Source organism: Sinocyclocheilus anshuiensis, unplaced genomic scaffold, assembly GCF_001515605.1.
Source record: "Sinocyclocheilus anshuiensis isolate Anshui unplaced genomic scaffold, SAMN03320099.WGS_v1.1 scaffold1154, whole genome shotgun sequence".
Classification (NCBI taxonomy): domain Eukaryota; kingdom Metazoa; phylum Chordata; class Actinopteri; order Cypriniformes; family Cyprinidae; genus Sinocyclocheilus; species Sinocyclocheilus anshuiensis.
The window spans coordinates 1,520,725-1,539,560 of record NW_015542345.1 but is presented as its reverse complement, the minus strand read 5'-3'; the positions used below and the strand labels follow the sequence as shown (position 1 = coordinate 1,539,560).

The window sequence follows — 18,836 nt, the reverse complement described above, 5'->3', positions numbered from 1 at the left end:
AAAAATGTGATTTCCACCACATCTCAAATGAACAACTGTGTTTGATAACATTCTGTGTTGGAAATAACACGATTGGCAATATTATCTATAGTAAGCAAAAAGCACTGTCAATGTCACCATATTATGTTGTGTTACATATTTTATTTTCAACGTTAAAAGCAACCTAATAAAATATGCATGACACTAGATATATGGCTGAAATGTAATCAAAGTGTTTGACTGTTTATCTTAAAGGGGTCATATGATGCCAAAAAGTTACACCTTCTTTCTTTGCGTGAACATTTGGGCGGCGTTATGCAAATCTTCTCACATCGTGACGTAGACATGTGGGGGCGTGTTAGAACGAGCCGTTTTAGGTAGGTGTGGCTCACTCTTAACTTTTATAAAGAATATCTCTTTGGATTTGAGACTTTAGTCTTTGCAACTTTACAGATCTTCTTTATGCACCAAGAGCTTGTAACACTCCAAAGAGAAAGGAAAAATTGAAAACGCATCATATGACCCCTTTAATACCTCTTGAAGGCCTGTAAATTGTATAAATAAATTTATAATCAATATGCTAATAGTTATAAAATTTCATTAATTTCATTTTTAAAATATTTTCAGTATTTCTACATTTCATTTTATATGAATTACATTCAAATCTGATTTGCAAGCTTTAGCAGTAAGCAGTATATATCTATTTTTGTTACACAAATATTAAAATGGATTATGTTTTTTCAATCTTTGTTTAGATTGTCATCATTTGTAAATGTGCCAATTAATATTTACTAATGAATTTTCATATTTTAAGATGGAACACTAAGACCAGAAACAAGAGTAAAACTATCAAATATATTCAAACCCGTAGAAAGCTTAATTATAGAAGTATAGTAAATCATTTTCAAGTGTTCTAATATTTAACCTTGTAAAAAATAGTTCTAAATATTTATTATAAAAACTAACCCCTGGTACACAAATAATGCTTGTAGAGGAAACACCCAGATACATGCAACAACCAAACAGTCTTGGAGATCTGCAGTATATACGCCAAAGACAGACCCAAACACAATCTATGACTGACCTTCTCCTGAAGACAGATCTTCTTCACAGGGTACATCATCATAGATCACCTCCGGACCAGCCGTCTGGTGTTCTGAATCAGCAGAGGTCTCACCTAAAAAGGAAAAAAAAAATAATAATAAAATAAAAATAGGAAATGCACGCCTAAGGACTGTGAGTTCATTAGTTTGGATGCGTTTACCATATAAAAGCAAAGAAAGAAGCCTATGAATTTTTGTGAACAGTCCCTTGACAGAAAATAGAGAACAGAGCATCAAAAACAAAACTGTTCTTCTTTGCTTGCATTTTTTATAGGATTTTATGATCTGAGAGCTGCTTCCAAAAAGCTGCAGTGCTGCTTATCCAAGCTAACACAGAGACATGCTCATAGCATTACTTCTTGTGAGTTTTCTGCTGTTTTTTGTTCTACTTATGTGATTGGCTTTACCCTGTATTCTTAGTCAACATCAATCAAAACATGTCAATGAAACTGAACTTGGCGTGCCACATTCTTTTAAAAGATTTGTTGAGAACAATTTATTCTTAAAACTACACATGCTCCGTTTCCAATTCATCAGACAGCTGCGCTCTGAACTAAAGGCAGGTCATACAGCAGAAAGCTGGCGCTATTTTAAACTATTCTACAAAAGGAAGTGAACTTATCTCACAATCCGTCACCATATCAGAATTCAGAAAACCAAATACAACTGCTTTTCCAATCGGAAAGAAGATCAGGGTGGAAACAGCCATGTGTTCTCACACCAGTAATCTCACTTGCCAACTACAGTAGCGGGATGACACATATCTATTCGAAACAGCCCAAAATTCAGCATTTAGTAAAACAACACATTTTCGTGAGGTTTACGTTGTGGTTCTACGGAGCCAAAAGGCAATTTGCAGGGAGGAAAAAAACTTTAGCGTTTGTAGCCTACGGCAAAATGTTCGCTCAACGTTTATGTAGGCCTATCAGTTCCTATATTTTTGTTTTTCTGAATAACTTTTTCTCTAAAAGTTCTGTATCATTTTGCAAGAAAATCCACAACGTTTTAAATATACAAACATGGTTTTTACATTATTCTAGCCGTTACAATAGCAAAACTGTGTAATTTTTACTCACCCTGGTCTGCCCAAACCTGTATGACATTTTCATCCGTGATACACGGAGATGACAAGATGGTGACCAATTAAGCTCCAAAAAGCCCAAGATAAAAGTGGGCTTATAAAAGTGGGCTTAATAACAGCAGTCCATGATTCGTTCATTCGGTTGATTTAGGTGAAAGACTGACCATACAGACAAACCTGCCCTATCTGGCATGTTCGCGAGAACGTCTTTGTTTACTTGCAGACAGGTGCAACAAACATCACGCCAATAAATGCGAAGAAACTACACACTATTTGTTCCGTCTATCATCAACGTGGTAGCCTACATTTGAACGTTGAACAAGAACAAAATTGTAGTATGTACAATAGCCTGCTATAGAGGCCTATCTCGTCTTCACACTTCAAGCATGTGGATTTCTAATGGATTTCTTATGCGCACGCGAACTTCATTTTTTCCTTCAAATGTTACTTTAAGCTACGTTCTGATGATACACTTGCCATTTTGTATAACACTGATTTATCAATAGTGCATTCTTGTTTTTACATATAATGAAGAAAGAAACAAATAAAGCCAACAGTGTCACTCATTTTTGAATATTCAAGTATTACTTAGTATTTAAAACTGTGAGACATTTGATTCTTTTTTTTTTTAATCTCTTACCTTCAGCATTTTGTGCTGGGCTTGGTCTGATATCCTGTGTTCCTGTGTCAGTTTTAACAGTGCCTGTTTCCCTCTCGGTCTTCACCTCAGTGCAAGTCTGGTCTTCCTTTTCATTTAAGTCCTCTGGTGCAGCAGAGACTGTGGAAGCTTGGTCTCTAGAACATTCCCCAAAAATAGAGCCATATTATTGCTGACCTCTCGAGGGTATAGCCGTACTGAGATCAGCTCAAGCAGACTGGGTGGTGGGTGGTAGGAGAGAAGGGGAAGAGTTCAGATGCCCGCCGCCACCCCATATAGTGAGTATCACAAAAAGCACTTGTGTTTCATTATAAGTGCTACAGTGTTTGGTGTGGAGGACTTAAGCTTTTGAAAATGGAAATAAGATGGAAATGGGGTTTTTCACAATACCGAGACAAATAACCAATGCAATAAGAGTTATTTTATCTTCATAGAATTTGATTAAATTGAAATAAATGTTTATAATATTATACAAATACTAGTACAGCAGGCCAGTCAACCCAGTAGTGGTGGTGCTTATGTCAACTTCATTTAACTACAGTAAATTCAACCATCTATGAGCTGTGGTACACAAAAAGTGTTAGTTACAAGGAAAGAAGATGATGGAAAGTCTGTCAATGGAATGATGTTGTCATGTTACAGCATTTCTGGTCATTGAAATGTATTTCAGCATTCAGTTTCAACAGTCTACTACACGTTTTAATAGTGCTTTTGAGAGCCATCATCTATTGCCTCCAATGACACATCATCGCACATGCTTATATCAATTCACACCACCCTTTACTTAAAATTTTGAGGGCAGTGATGCACTTCTCATGCAACAAGGTAAACATGCCAAGTGCAAAATATAAATAAGCTCGGTAACTTCATAGAAAGCATGACATACATCCTTTTAACTGCAGTTATTCCATGTAAAAGTGTGTGGAATGGCATCATAAAAGCTGGCTGTCAGAGCTAATCTCACAAGCACTCAGTTGCTAGGGGAAAGAGCAGGTGTTTTGCAGTAGAATGCACATAAGACAGCTGTGAGCTCTGTGCGTCTCTTCTCACTACAGATGTACATTTTCTTTTCCACTCCTACAAAACACACTTCTCCCCTGGTTAACGGGGGAAAGATGTTGCATGGGTATATTTACCTGCCTCTGCTTTGTGAACATATTGGAAACAGGGTTACAGATCCTTTTTCTCTGCAGCTCAAAACACAGAACTTCTACTTGCAACATTTGTCCCACAAGGCCCTAAACAGTCTGACTTTCCATATTCTTGATTGCAAAGCAAGTTATTATACTATGCTATATAATTTAATTGATGCATTGTTAGTAAAAAAGGCGTTAAATAGGTTCTACTATATTCAGCTTCTAACAGAGGTGGAACAAATTGCTTGGGAGAATACACAGGAAATAAATACAAACTGAATACAATATAAACTGAATCAGACATGCTGAAATAGCAGCACATCAGTGTAAAAAGTGCTGACACACCCCACCAACTGAAAAAGCTATTGATAGCTCCAACCTGCAGCAGTATCGACAACTTCATGTTGAAAACATCCATTCAGCAGAATATAACGGTAGCATAAACTGAAAAAGGTCTCATTTTGAATACAACTTTCACCACAGCAAAGCTCACAGGAATGATACTGCCAGATTTTTCTATTATCATGCATTTCCTCATAACACAACAGAACTAAACTGGGCCATTTCCTGGCATGCAGTTCACCATAAAGATACATTTAAATTAAGTAATGTGCAGGTTATCTAGATTTTAAACCACTTGAAAATGGTTTAATGCAGGGGTGCCCAATCCTGCTCCTGGCGATCGACTGTCCTTCAAAGTTCAGCTCCAACCCTAATCAAACACACCTGAAGCAACTAATAAATGTCTTCAGGATCACTTGAAAATTAAAGGCAGGTGTGTTTGATTAGAGTTGGAGCTGAACTTTGCAGGACAGTCGATCGCCAGTAGCAGGATTGGGCACCCCTGGTTTAATGCGTTTAAGAATCTGTTGATTCACACAGCACAAATTATATTACATTCCAAATCATCACTCCAATACTCCAAGAAAAAGAACATTTTAGATCAACATTACAAATGAATGCATTAGATTTTTACAAAAACACAAAAAAAATATACAATATTAAAAAATAAATGGCACCAACCAAATATCACTTGACATACTATGACACCTGAAACAAATAATGATCCATTAGAGGTTGCCGTGACAACCGATTGGTGCGAGATAATAATCTAGTAAACTGTGATTGGTGATTGGTAGAGGGCAAGCACTATAAAAATACCAGTTTAGTATTTAGTAACAAAGTTACATGTTTGGGTAAAAGTTTTTATTCTTTCTTTTTTTTTCTTTTTGATGCCTGGTTGAGGGTAGTATTTGGCTTGATATGGGTACTACTACAGTGCAAATTTTAAGGTATGTTTAGTTTATGGATTTGCTGATTAACTCAAACAACTTTACTGACTGCGTTAAAGTGTTTTGCAGTTACTAAAAGTAACTGTTTTGCAGTTTTTCTTTGGCAGTACTTTTAGGCCTTGGTGTTCATGACAGTATTGTGACTGGTAAGTTTATCTAGTTGAATTATGTAATTTAACTTTGTCAAAACTGTCTTGATGTTTTCTGTAGTTGATGGCTATAGCCCTGTCAGCAATGGAGGCAATCCTGGATATTACAACCCTGATATCCCAAAAAATGGTCAACCCATGGAGGATGTTAAACTACAAACATTTTACAACTGGTATGGCTTAAGAGATGTAGCAGGACCAATCAGGCCTCTGAGTTCTAAGACTGTAATCTATAGTGCTGCAGTTAAGGGAGGCTATGGTACTGGAAGCTACAGTTCTCAGACTGGCTTGTCAGGTGGTCCAGTGGCAAGTGGAAGTTCTGGTTCAGACACCAGAAGCTGGCTTCAGGGCTCTCAACTTGCTTCAGCTGGACGTGGTAGTGTTGCTCATGGCTCTGTGGGTAATGCAGTAGGTATGGGCATGTCAGGGTATGGCTTAAGTCAATCAGTTGGCATTCAAGGCTCTGACACTATCCATTCTTCCTTGGTCTTGACGCCATTGCAGCAAAGCACTGATTCTGTTCTAAGCCAGTGCAGCTAACTTCCCAAATTCCTCTGCAGACCAGCAGGGACTCTCAGGCAATGCCTGACACTCAACAGCTAGTGCAGACAATCTCCCAGTCCAGTGGTCCGCAACCAGCACAAGCCAGCTCTGGAACCATGGCACAGTCTAGCTCCGTGCAGTTAACCCAGATCACTGGCCAGCAATTAGCACAGGCTAGCTCCCTGTCTGCATGGCAGTCAAGCAGAAAACCTCTTAAGCCTCTAAGAGATCAATTTTGGCGACCTGGTTCCAAGCTCTTTTCAGGTTTCAGGCCAGTTCAGAATCCAAGCTTTGGGTTTTTCATGCCTTTGCCCCCCTGAAATGAATCCGTGTCACAACCTAGCTACCAAATAGTGCAACACAGCAGTGAGTTGAGCAGCCCTCCGGTAGCTCAGACTAACGATGCACTTGTGAGTCAGTCTTTTGGCCAGCAATTAGTCCAGTCCAGTGGCCAGCAACCAGTACAAACTAGCTATGAAACTGTAGCTCAACCAAGTATCCAACAACTAGCACAGGCCATCCAGCCTAGCAGTGAACAACCAGCACAAGCCAACTTTCAGTCTATGGCCCAGGCCAGTAGCCAGCAACTTCCACAAGCCACTGACTTGTCTGTGATTCAGCCCAGCAGCCAACAACTAGCTCAAGCCAGTTCTCAGCCCAGTGGACAAGTACAGGTCCGCTATGTGTCTGTGGCTCAGCCCAGCAGCCAGCAACTCTCTCCGGCCACTGACTTGTCCGTGTTCCAGCCCAGTAGCCAACAACTAGTGCAAGGAAGTGGCCAGTCTGTAACCCAGGCATCCAGCCAGCAGCTAGTTCAGGCCAGCCAATCTGTTTCCCAGTCCAGTGGCCAGCAACCAGCAGGGGCTAGCTATATATCTGTGGCACAGCCCAGTAGCCTGACTCTTTTCAAGCCCAAAAAAGGTAGGCTTCAATATGGCTCCAAGCTCTCTTCTGGTACCAGGCCACTCCAGAAACTGAATTATATCACACTTGTTCAGTCCAGTAGCCTTCCAGCACAAAGCAGCTATCCATTTGAGTCTCAGGCCAGTGTCCAACAACCAGCACAAGCCAGCTACCAGTCTGTGGCCCAGCCTGTTTTCCAACAACCAGCACAAGCCAGCTACCAGTCTGTGGCCCAGCCTGTTTTCCAACAACCAGCACAAAGCATCTACCCATCTGAGTCTCAGGCCAGTGTCCAACAACCAGCACAAGCCAGCTACCAGTCTGTGGCCCAGCCTGCTTTCCAACAACCAGCAGAAAGCAGCTACCAGTCTGTGGCCCTGATTGCTCTCCAACAACCAGCACAAGCCAGCTACCAGTCTGTGGCCCAGCTTGCTGTCGAACAACCAGCACAAGCCAGTTACCCATCGGAGTCTCAGGCCAGTATCCAACAACCAACACAAGCCAACTACCAGTCTGTGGCCCAGCTTGCTGTCCAACAACCAGCACAAGCTAGCTACCCATCTGAGTCTCAGGCCAGTGTACAACCAGCACAAGCCAACTACCAGTCTGTGGCCCAGCTTGCTATCCAACAACCAGCAGAACGCCGCTACCCATCTGAGTCTCAGGCCAGTTTCCAACAACCAGCACAAGCCAGCTACCAGTCTGTGGCCCAGCTTGCTGTCCAACAACCAGCACAAGCCAACTACCAGTCTGTGTACCAAACTGTTAGGCCACTGGTTGCACAAGTCGGCAGCCGACAGTCAGCAGGAGCCAGCTACTCTGTGGCTCAGCCAAGCAGCCTGCAAGGAGCACAATCCTGCTACCAGTCTGTGGTCCAGCATGGCACCCAAATGGATTTAAAGCCAGTGCAGGCCCAAGGGGGACACATTTATCAGATTGGCTCCAAACTTTATTCATGCCAGGAGTATATATCTCAGCCCAATTACCAGCTTGCAGCCCAACCAGGACAGAATTGGTATCCGCCTCCATCCAGACTAGTATCTTCATTCTTAGCTCAGCACATCAAACCTGTCGTACAACATGGATACTGGGCCCCAGTAAAACCCAGCAGACATCCTGGACCACTGCAATCAACACTCCTGTCCACTTTCAGACCAGCACAGCTGCCGGAACAGCCTAGCTACCAGCCCCCAGTCCTTCCAAGTCAACAGCCTCTAGCTAAGCCTGCACTGCCTAGTTATGGTTCTGTGTCACAGCCCAGTGGACCTAAATCTGGAACTTTGAGACTATTGCAACAGCCTGGCTACCAGCCTCTGGCCAAGCCAGGGCAAGATGTGCATCAGCCCCCATTTAAGCCAGAACCTTCCAGCTACCAGCCTCAAATGTTGCCTAGCCGCCAGTCACTATCCCAGTCTGGTTACTCTTCCCCAGTCATGCCAGCACAGTCCAGTTACCTGGCACAGTCAAGTTCTGAGACGGTCTCTCCGTCTGGGTGCCAGATCTCTTCCATTGCACGGCAGTCAAGTTCCCAGCCTCAAATGCTGCCTAGCTGCCAATCGCTAGCTCGGTCTGGCTGCTCCTCCCCAGGCGTTCCAGTGCAGTCTAGTTTCGAGCCCCAGGTACAGTCGAATTCTGAGACCGTATAACAGCCTGAGTTCTAGACCTCCTATGCTTGGGCAGTCAAGTTACCAAACTGTATTCAGATCATGTTCCCAATCCCTGGAGCAGCCCAGTAGTCTCTTTTTCAAATTCTGTGTCCGAGTCAGTGCAACCTGGAATTTGGTATTCCGCACAGTTGAATTATCTGCCTGTCACAAACCAAAATGCTCCTGGACCAGCTCAAAGTAGCCAGCATTCGTACCAAACCAGTTTCAGGCTTTTGAAACGAGTGAAGTCATAGCTACTAACTTGTGTTTGCAAATTCCTGGTTTTGGCTTGTTTGCTTTTAAAGTTTTGAAACTGTCAATAAATGTCATTAGCACGTGTCTTTGTGGGAATTCTTCTTACCTTTTGTTGGTAGTTGATACATCTGTAACGAAAAGGGGAAAATTGGAATATTTTACATAATTTAGTAGTTTAAGTTGGCTAATAAGTTCCACTGAACATTAAGACTTCCCAAGTTTAAGCAGGTACATGCCAAAATAAGTTCTCAGCTTATGTATAGCAAAAGCTTGCCTTGAAATGGTAATATTTCCCTACTATGTGTTTTGGTAATTCCCAATACTAAAAGGAGTTCCTAGGTGAATATAATGTGTGGAAATGACAAAGTAGAAACTTACTAGTCTTGTAATAACTGGTACACTCCTGACCAGCAGGAGAAACTGTAGAGACTGCTTGGGATAAATTATCAGAATGTTTTTCCTGAGTCACTTCCAAGTCACTTGAATGTGTCTGAGGCTCACTGCATTTTGCCGTTTCATCTCCAGAGGTAGTTTTGCACTTCTGTTTGCTGATCTCCTCAAAATTGAATTTTTCTTTCTGCTCTTCTTCCTCCACATCCTTTTCCAGGTACTGGTGAGCTGTGGACATAGGCTCTGTACAAAAAAAAAAAAAGGCGAGTCAAATGTTACTTTGTACATCATACTACACTGCATGTAGGTCTTTTACTTGCTGTGTGTGTGTGTGTGGGGCATGGATTTATGACAATTACATCACCTACTGTTTGGTTACGCATTGAAAAAAAGTTATTGTAAATTGTTATTGTATGAATTGCAAGTTTGTGTATCACTTGGGCATACTATTTTGGATCAACAATATAAGATCACGTGAAAATGATGTCATCAAATTGTAATTATAGGCAACCCTGCTTTTTTCCTCCCCCTCGTAAACCACTATACACAGTTGATTAGACATTCTTTAGTTATCACGTCTATACACTGTCAAAAAATAGCTTAATTTAATGAGTTGCACCATTTAAGGCAAAATACTGCCTCATCCCACATTTGGCAGTTTAATGACCTCACAATTGTTTCCTTTGTTGGCACAGTTCCATGCAGTGATACATCTGCTGATATTGCCTTTTGGTAGATGACCTCAGTATCCACAAGGACATGATTGTACAGGAATTACTTTATTTAAAACTATAGGGATAAGGGAATAAATTGCAGATAATAAGGTTTTATGTGCAGAACACAAATGATGTCACAACCAGGCATACAAGGTAGAATATCAATTGTGTTTAATTTATTATCCAAAATCTATGTTTGCAATGGAATATTATAAGCTTAAAAGGACTACAAAAAATTGGTTTCCATAAAGGTACAATCAGATTATTTTTTTTTATCTACATTCTTAGACAGTAATGCATCACTAATTAACCCCATTAGGCAGGCTCACTAGAATCAATAACTAAGTGTATGTCTTGTACAAAAATGCTAATGTAATATAGGGAGTCTAAACACCAGACATGTTTTTCAGAATATACCCTATTCATGTGTGTCCATTCTGATAAAGCCATTGTGTCCAAGGCCTTCTGTCCCTTACAGTGGACCACAAAGACAGTTTCTCAAGCAAGCCCACTTCATGTTACACCACACACAATGGCCCTCTTGTGATGAGACCTTGGAACAAACTCACAAAGCGTTGTTTCTGCATTCATCACTGAGGAATGCCTGGCTGTTTGTTAGATCACAAGTCAAAAGGTCAGTGGTATGTGATGTGAGAAATGGTGGGACCAAGCACTGCTAAAGAGAAAGGATCATCTGTCTCCGATATTTCATTCATTTGATAACAATGTATGAAATAACAGTCTCAACCAAAGAGAATCACAGGAAATTGACATCATGACGATGCTGATTGGCTGATGGCACCACAAATGTGCACAGTCCCCCCCAAAAATACTTAAACGTATATTTTTATGAAGCAGACCATGAACTTATTTTCTCATGGTGTAATGCAGCATTACGATTGGCATTAAAGTATTGAGGCAGACTGGAATTGACTGCACATTAGTTAAGACCAATCTGCATCAATATTCAAAGCACAGAGCATGGATATCCAGAACCTCTGTCAGTTGTGGTTTATTGGGAGAAATAACCCTAAAAAGTCTCATGGAAAAGAAATAAAAAAAAAAAATCAATAAAATCTATTGTTTCAGCGTTCCGATTAAATTAATAACTCATCACAATATTTTAGGAGAAACATCTGAGACAAACTTAATTTTGAAACATACCTGAGAACTCCATGAAGTCTGCCAAAATATGAAAGTCAAACCAATAATATTTTCCTTGGGGGCAGTGTAAATGTGTTATTTACCTGAACTTGGAAGAACATTACTGCAAAATTTATTGTAACTGTGTAAACAGTTCTGATTTGCTGTTCATGTTGTAAAGCATATGTTGTTCTGTTTTCACTCTCTTGAAGAAGTGTAGCACCCTTAATAGTGGGTATTTGTGAAGAGATGTTATGCTAAACTTATTTTATATACTGTAGATTTCAGTAAAGATTATTTGCTCTTGATATGTCTCTTCTGTCTTCCCAAAGACAATACTATATAACTAAAATAATATATTGAAGTTAAGTTTTAAACTAAAATCTTTTTAATTTCATTTGTAACATTTAGAGTTTAAATTATTTAAGAATGATACAAATGTAATCTATGTAAATTTATTTAATGTACTTGCATTCTCCTGAATAGAAAATTCAGAATAGAATGCTGACCTTTACATGTTTATTGATAGGTAAATCAATAATAAATATGATTTACCATGATGGTCCCTGAAGTATCAATACCTGTCTGTGTTTGCATCTGCCTAATTTGCCTAGCTTCATCTACAGTACAGTAAATAACAGATGAATTTGAACTGAAAAAATTTGATTGGATTTATGATTGGATTTTTTATGTCAACCCCAATAAAATAAGAAGTGTTTAATCAATAGGCCTACCTCTCTGGGGGAAAAAACAAAACAACTATAACCTACTGCATCTTCTACCCCCTGGTGGATTATTCACATTCTTTTTTTTATCGTCATGATGTATGTCTGCTGATTTTTAAAACAGCAACATAACAACAGCATTTACATTGTTATTGATCGATATAAGAATATTCACAGCATTGAAGCAACTTTTGTACACTATTATATTACATATTTACATTTGTGTTGTTTTCCCTGCAGCCTTCAACCCATTTTTAAGTTGCAAACCACCAGCTGACAACCACCGGTTCTTGCTAATAAAACTATGGAGGCAACAGTGTATCAACGCAAGGAGGAAATGTCCTTTTCCGCTTCTTATCAGTATCCCAAGAGTCTGTCGCATTGAATAGCTGGAGTTACAACAAGACAGCTCAGGGATATGCTGACAGTGATTCATGATGTCATCCTTGTCCACAGAGTATTAAATCAGGACATGTGCACAGGATGAATGAATGCAGTGCAAAATATTAAAATACAGTATGTCAGATAATAAAATAAGGTTGTGTTGTAACTTGTGACTGTTGTTTGCACGTGTATTTCTATCTTCCACAATCTCCTTTCTTAATTTTAGCAGGATGTATGAACAAAAACACCAGTGCGTTCTGACTTAATGGCCGGTTCCATGGAACTGCACCTTATACCCTTCTATTTAAACTGCAGGATGACTGTGTCCACACCTCTACATGTCCTCTATTGTCACAATTGCACATACTCAAAATGTGCCAGGTCAGCAGTGGCTGATTCTGCAGACCACAGACATGCAAGGATGCATTATTCATCCTTGGGATTGTCTATAATTCACTTTTAAATTAATAGTTGACAATAATTGCCAAGCTCCACTGTTTTATTAGTTTTAAAGATGCTTAAACCATTATCCATGCTTTTGTCACATCCCACCTTGATTATTGCATTGCCCTTTTCAGTGGTTTACCTGCCAGTTCCGTATATTCAAAATTCTGGTGCTAGACTACTCACCCACACCAAGCACTCTGCCTACATCACTCCAATTTTGTTAAATCTCGATTGGCTTCCTGTTGCATATCGTATTAAATACAACATTTTCCTGCTCACTTTTAAATCGTTGCACACCCTGGCTCCCCGGTATCTCTGTGAACTGCACCTCCCATACATCCCAACTCACTCACTACGCCCCTCGGATTCTGGTCTACACCCAGACTCTGGAACTCTCTCCACCGATCTCTTAGCTTGTCAATACTATTCTTGAATTTAAATCACTTCTTAAAACTCGTGTTTGTTTATTATACTGAGGTTCTTCTTTTCTAATTGTATCTTCACTGTAAAGTGACCCTGAGCACTGGAAAGGCGCTATATAAATAAAACGTATTATTATTATTACTATTACTATTATTATTATTATTATAGTATGTTAAAGTCAGGATGAAATGAAAGTTTGGTCAATTTATTTAAATGCATGTTATAGATCTTGTAAACAATTTTTGTGTGCATATATTTTTTATTTAGGAAAAAATCTTTGAACTCATAATATTTAAAGCAACATCACATTAATAAGCAACAAAAAAACAACAACATGATAATATAGTAAAAATTCATCAATTATTAAATGTTTCAAAGTTCATAAATTATGGAACAAATTCAGCTCGAATCAGTTCAATCTTGATTCAATTCAGTTCAATAACAGTGTCAGTGTTACAAAGTTAGTCATCGTCTAGCTCAATTCAGTTCAAATTTTGTTCTCATCTGATAAGTGCTGTTAAAGCAATAATATTACTGAATATTTATCATCATAACTGGACCTTTCAATGAAAATGACAGGCTTCTCTGTCATACTCTCCAATCAGTTATTGTTCATTTGCCTTTATTTAAAATCCATCAACAGCTGGTGCATAAAATCAAGTCGCACATTACATTTTTCCTTCTTCTTTTTTTTTGGTAGTTATAGTCAGATTATCGGTACAATACAAAAAAAATAAAAATAAATAAAAAAACTAACATCTGTTGCTACTTCTGTTTCACTGCAACTTTAAAATAAAATGCAGAGTCACCATGTGTAAATGACTGGAGCAAGGAATTCCATTGGCCACCTGATAATAGTGATGCCAAAACACATATAACCATAAAACACACAACAAAGAGAGTCATGTAACATGTCATTGTTCAGTCAGATTGTCCATTCACATCCTCAGACCTTCAAAGCATGATGTGGTTTGGCATGCACAAATTCAAAAGATCTGTTCAGTTCTGCCTTTAAGTCTATAGAAACAATCACATAAACGTTCAAGCTCCTCTTTCACCTTCTGAACATATAGTGTTTCGTGTCTCTCATGTAGTTGCGTAATGTGTTCTCAGACAGGGCAGAGGGCTTTGTACAACACCTTTGACTTTCTGAAGACTTACTCACACGCCTCAGGGTGCCAGACGGAAACCTTCAAATTCTCATTAACATGTGGTCGAAGCGGGCCCAAACCCACTTTGGATTGGAGAGACCACTGACAGGGTGCGTTTCTACTGCAGCTCTCTCGGACATGCATAGACTGCTAACGACTCTGAACTGTCATAGGGAAAAAAGGAGGGAAACGTAACATGGCCCATTTTTAAACTATCTAATTCTGGAAGCGTAAAAGGAAGTTGGTGAAAGTTGAGTGGCAGCTAGATGCAGATTAGGAGTGCTGGGGTTGTGAGGCCCCTCAGTACTACACAAAGTGTGTGATTATGGATCTTATGTTGGAATTAGTCCATAAAAGCTGCTCTAATTTATCTCTAAATCAGATATGTGGTCATACATAGAGTTTGAAAATATTAAACAATTCCCAGTTCGCGTTTAGCACCTCAGAGTTGCATCTGTGTCAGAAGTTCTGCTGGTTAGCAATGGGTTAAAGGGATAGTTTACCCTCAAAAATCATTTCCTAACCCTCATATTGATTCAAAGCTCTTTGACTTTCATTCTTCTGTAACAGAAAACAAGTGGATATTTAGAAAAATGTCTCAATATGGGACTTCCATTGTATAGACAAAACCATTTGAAATGTATCAAAATATCATCTTTTGAGTTCCACTGAAAGTCATACATGGTCTGGGATGACATGAGGGTGAGTAAATGATGACAGAATTTTATTTTTCTCTTTAACGGCCTGTGAGAGGGTTTAGGGAGGTTTATAAGATCCCACTGTTTCCCAACGAGCCACTGAAATTAGGGAGAGTGCACAGCCGCCTCTTCTCCTACCCCCACTCTAGAGAAAAGACCCCTTTTCATGGTGCCCCTGCCTTTGTTGCATGAACGAGAAGCAAACTTAGAGCATTAGTGTGCACAAGAAAAGTGAAATTGATAGACCAATAAACAGCACAACTCACCTTTTTGTCCTCAGTAGTACTTCCACAGGAAAGCTTCAGCACCTCCCAAGAGGGACTTTAATCCCAACAACCTCCCATGCACTTCCTGCTATGAAATCAGCTGCCTCCTTGAACACATCCTCATCCTCCGTTTATCCGCTGCTGCCGGACTGAGGCCTCTGAGAGGGCGGCAAATACCCTGTGCTGTTTACTTTCCCACAGGCAGCAAGTTCCCTACTCCATGCACTAACCGCTCCACTCCTCCTTGCTCTCGTAGGCTGAATTAGCCCCCCTCTTCCCCCGGCTTCTGTCACTCCCTTCTTTTCTCTCGTTCCTTCCCTCCCCTGCTGTTGGACAGTTACAGCCCTTCTGAACAAGTATAATGGCTGTTAAGCTCCACCAATGGCTGAGCTGTTGGCAGACTTGTCGTCCAGTTAAAGTCAGGTTAGATGACCAAGGGGCAGGGTCTAGAGAGCTAAAGGGAAAAACAGAGTACGACAAGCCTGGAAGGGAGGGAGAGAGAAGATAGAAACAGAGACGGGGATTACACCATCTCTAAGCTGGCCAAAAGTGGAATCAATAGTATTAGCTAAGTGGGTGACCATACCACAGTATTGTGCAAACTCTGCAAAACACAATATTATAATATTTCAATATTATAGATATTATAATATATATATATAAAGGATATGTTACATGCAGTGCAATGTACAAAAATTTTATACCATTTTATAAATTATATAAAAATTCATAATTTATAAATAAATTATGTCTTTGAAAAGCATTTTAAATAATACAATTTGAAAAATACTTTTTGAAATGATTATTTTGAAAAACATTTGTATTGTTCTGTAAATATATGAGAATTAACTGTAAAAACAAAAACAGTAAACCTTATTTTAGATTTTTTATTATTATTATTATTATTACTACTACTACTATTATTATTATTAAAACACTATGGTTCTTAAAACATTAAAAACTATTTTTGTGTGGAAGGCATGTAACATTTCAGTACCTAATTTTCTTAGGTAAACGGTTGCATTCATTTAAGTAGAACAAACGCGAATAAACATAGATTTATGAAATATTTACACAGAAATTTAAATATTTATAGGACCCATTAAGAAAATACACTGTGTGCAAAGTAAAATAGTCATAGATCCTACAATGGACTTACAAGACTGTGGGATGGTTAAAAATGTTTTCTTTTCTATTTTATTTTATGAATTTAATGTAACATTTATTCATGATAAACTTCATTCGAATGCTGTCTACATCACGTGTAATACAGTCTGGTAGCCTAGGCCTATGGTTAATATAATTTAATAATGTAATCATTTCTATAATAATAAATTATTCAAAAATAAAAATTCTGTAATAATTTATTCCCCTCAAAGTTGTTCCAAACCTGGAACAACTTGAGGGTGAGTAAATGATTACAGAATTTTCATTTTTGAGTGAACTATCCCTTTAAGTAAACGTATGTATTGCATACTCCAATATGCTTAAGGTATCGAAAGTAAAGGTATGTACGGTATTGTTCTGAAAAAGAACTGGTCAGGATGGTTTTGCATTAATATTACTGCTGCACTACTGTGTATGTTGCATTTTACTTATGAATATGTTCAAGGTTGTTACATTTAAAGTAGCCTACTTCATATACTGTTGGGTAGTTTAAGCTACAACAATGCATCATGTTGTAAAAGACCATATTTTTGTAGTGTTGCTGTCCTGTGGAGAAAAAAACGTAAGTACTACACATTTGTACGAGAATACTTAAAGAATGTACTTCCTAACAGTCCACCACTGATTATTTTGAAAATGAAACTAACAACATTTATTGTCAGAATATTAACAAATCGTTGCTAACTACAGCTGCGTCCCATATCAAAGGCTGCATCGTTCAGAAAACTGTTCAGTTGTGACAGATGCCGCTGAACAATGCTCAATTTTTTTTTTTTATTTACAGTTTTATTTTTATGGTTAACTAAAAATCAGGGTTGCAAACCTGCCTACATGTGTTCACCATGGTCAAGACAATAAACTAAAATCACACCTTTGAAAGATATCAGCTGGCATTGGAACTGCTGTGTGTTTGTGTGTGCGTGTATTTTGTATTTTTTCATATGTATCATTATATTATTCAAGTAAGTTCCAACCCAATACTTGCATTTAAAGTTGTCCGGCAATTAAGGACGCAGCCTCTGAATTGGGACGCAGCAAACCAGTGTAACTTACCTGGCCATGGTCTTGAGGTACATCACCCAGCGCCGCTGTGGGTGAAACATTCCCACCATCTCCTCCATTATGACGTAAAACATAAAAACAAAAATCCTTCATTCAGCTGAATTTGAAGGATTCATGGAATGTATTCTTCGCAACCTTTAATCACCCACAATCCTTTGTACACATTCCATTTCATGAAAATAAACTGACAAAAAACGAGTCAGTACTGTCTGAATTTATTATGACATGTAAGACAAAAATAATGTTTTCGGACATGACAGCATAGACGTTATCTTTTCTTTTGGTGTAAATTACTCAAACGCTAAACGGCCAATAATGTAAGCCACTGGGAGACTGTAGACAGCTGTGATTCAATGTATTGCATTAATTGAAAACCAAATAATATAAAGATTTGTAATACAACGTATTTTTCCAAAACTAATTTTTGTTAGTATTTTTGTGCCGTGACGGTGAGGGTGGGAACCAAGCGGCAACCTCCCGCTCTCTCTCATGAAGCCAACATGGAAGTGACTTAAACTGTAATTCATCAACTGGCCGCTAGAGGCTGGCCTCAAAAGGGAGTCAATCCCATAGACTCCCCATGTTAAAATGCCCAACTTTACAGCAGAAAAAAACATGTTTACAACCTGGTTCAAAAAAAGATTTTGGTTTATATAGCTAATTTTGCCCTTCATGACAACTGTGAGGGGGGTGAATTTTTTTATAACTCATCCGTTTAAAGTATATTAAGCCTCAAAGTTCTGCATAATTAAGGGCGTGGCCACTTGAGTGACAGGTGGATTGCCGCTGCTGTCACTACCGTCGAGCTAGGTGGGCGTGGCTTCAGCAACCTGCTCCCGCCTCTTTGCCCATTTTCGATTATCCGGGAGTGACGCACTGCCAAGATGGCGACGGCCGGCTCCGCCCACTTTTGAGCTTCAAAAACGCTCTTGGGAAATCTACGGGTGACGTCACGGACACTACGTCCATGTTTTTATACAGTCTATGGTGGGAACATATGTGACGTAGCCACGCGCACTTACTAGACCAGTGCTTCTCAAACCCGCCTCCATTTCGTATTTCAAGAACACTAATGTCCTACTTTGATAAACGAATGTTAAACTTGTAAATCATAAGTTTAGTTTTTTATTGTCTTTTTGGAGATGTTCCGAAATGAAAGCAAAGGCGAGATATTGAAACTTTTCCTTCATGACATTTGTTGTCGTGACATCCAGTGAGCGTATGACGTTTGACATAATCGGACATTTCACCGCTAATATGAGTACTTTTTTTGTTTTGTTATCACTTAGATTATGGGCATTTGACTTATAGCAGTGTCCAGTGTTTCCCATACATTGAATTATTTGTGGCGCCTGTCACAAAATCAAAACTGACCGCCACAAACAGATTTTCCAAAAGGATTCTAACTACTTCGTTGAATAAACTGAGCACTGCACGTTTCAAAATTAAAATGCAGCGCTGGTGTTTTTATATGAATGTATAATTGAAAAGAACCGACCGTCTTCAGAAAAGCTTTGAT

General features: G+C 39.1%; 1 protein-coding gene and 1 pseudogene across 3 annotated transcripts in view; one reads left to right on the top strand and one right to left on the bottom strand.

Moving 5' to 3' along the window:
* LOC107691316 (rho guanine nucleotide exchange factor 10-like protein) overlaps positions 1-15,455 on the bottom strand; it is a 118,990-nt gene extending 103,535 nt beyond the window's left edge. For all 3 annotated transcript variants that reach the window (XM_016489863.1, XM_016489864.1, XM_016489865.1), the window contains exons 1-5: positions 15,089-15,455; positions 9,247-9,378; positions 8,852-8,873; positions 2,804-2,958; positions 1,064-1,156 (exon numbers count right to left, since the gene is read on the bottom strand). In XM_016489863.1, coding sequence (XP_016345349.1) covers positions 1,064-1,156; positions 2,804-2,958; positions 8,852-8,873; positions 9,247-9,373 — 397 coding nt within the window. In that variant the 5' untranslated portion in view covers positions 9,374-9,378; positions 15,089-15,455. The remainder of the gene's footprint in view (positions 1-1,063; positions 1,157-2,803; positions 2,959-8,851; positions 8,874-9,246; positions 9,379-15,088) is intronic.
* LOC107691318 (uncharacterized) lies at positions 5,057-6,493 on the top strand (annotated as a pseudogene).
* Positions 15,456-18,836: the final 3,381 nt, after the last annotated feature.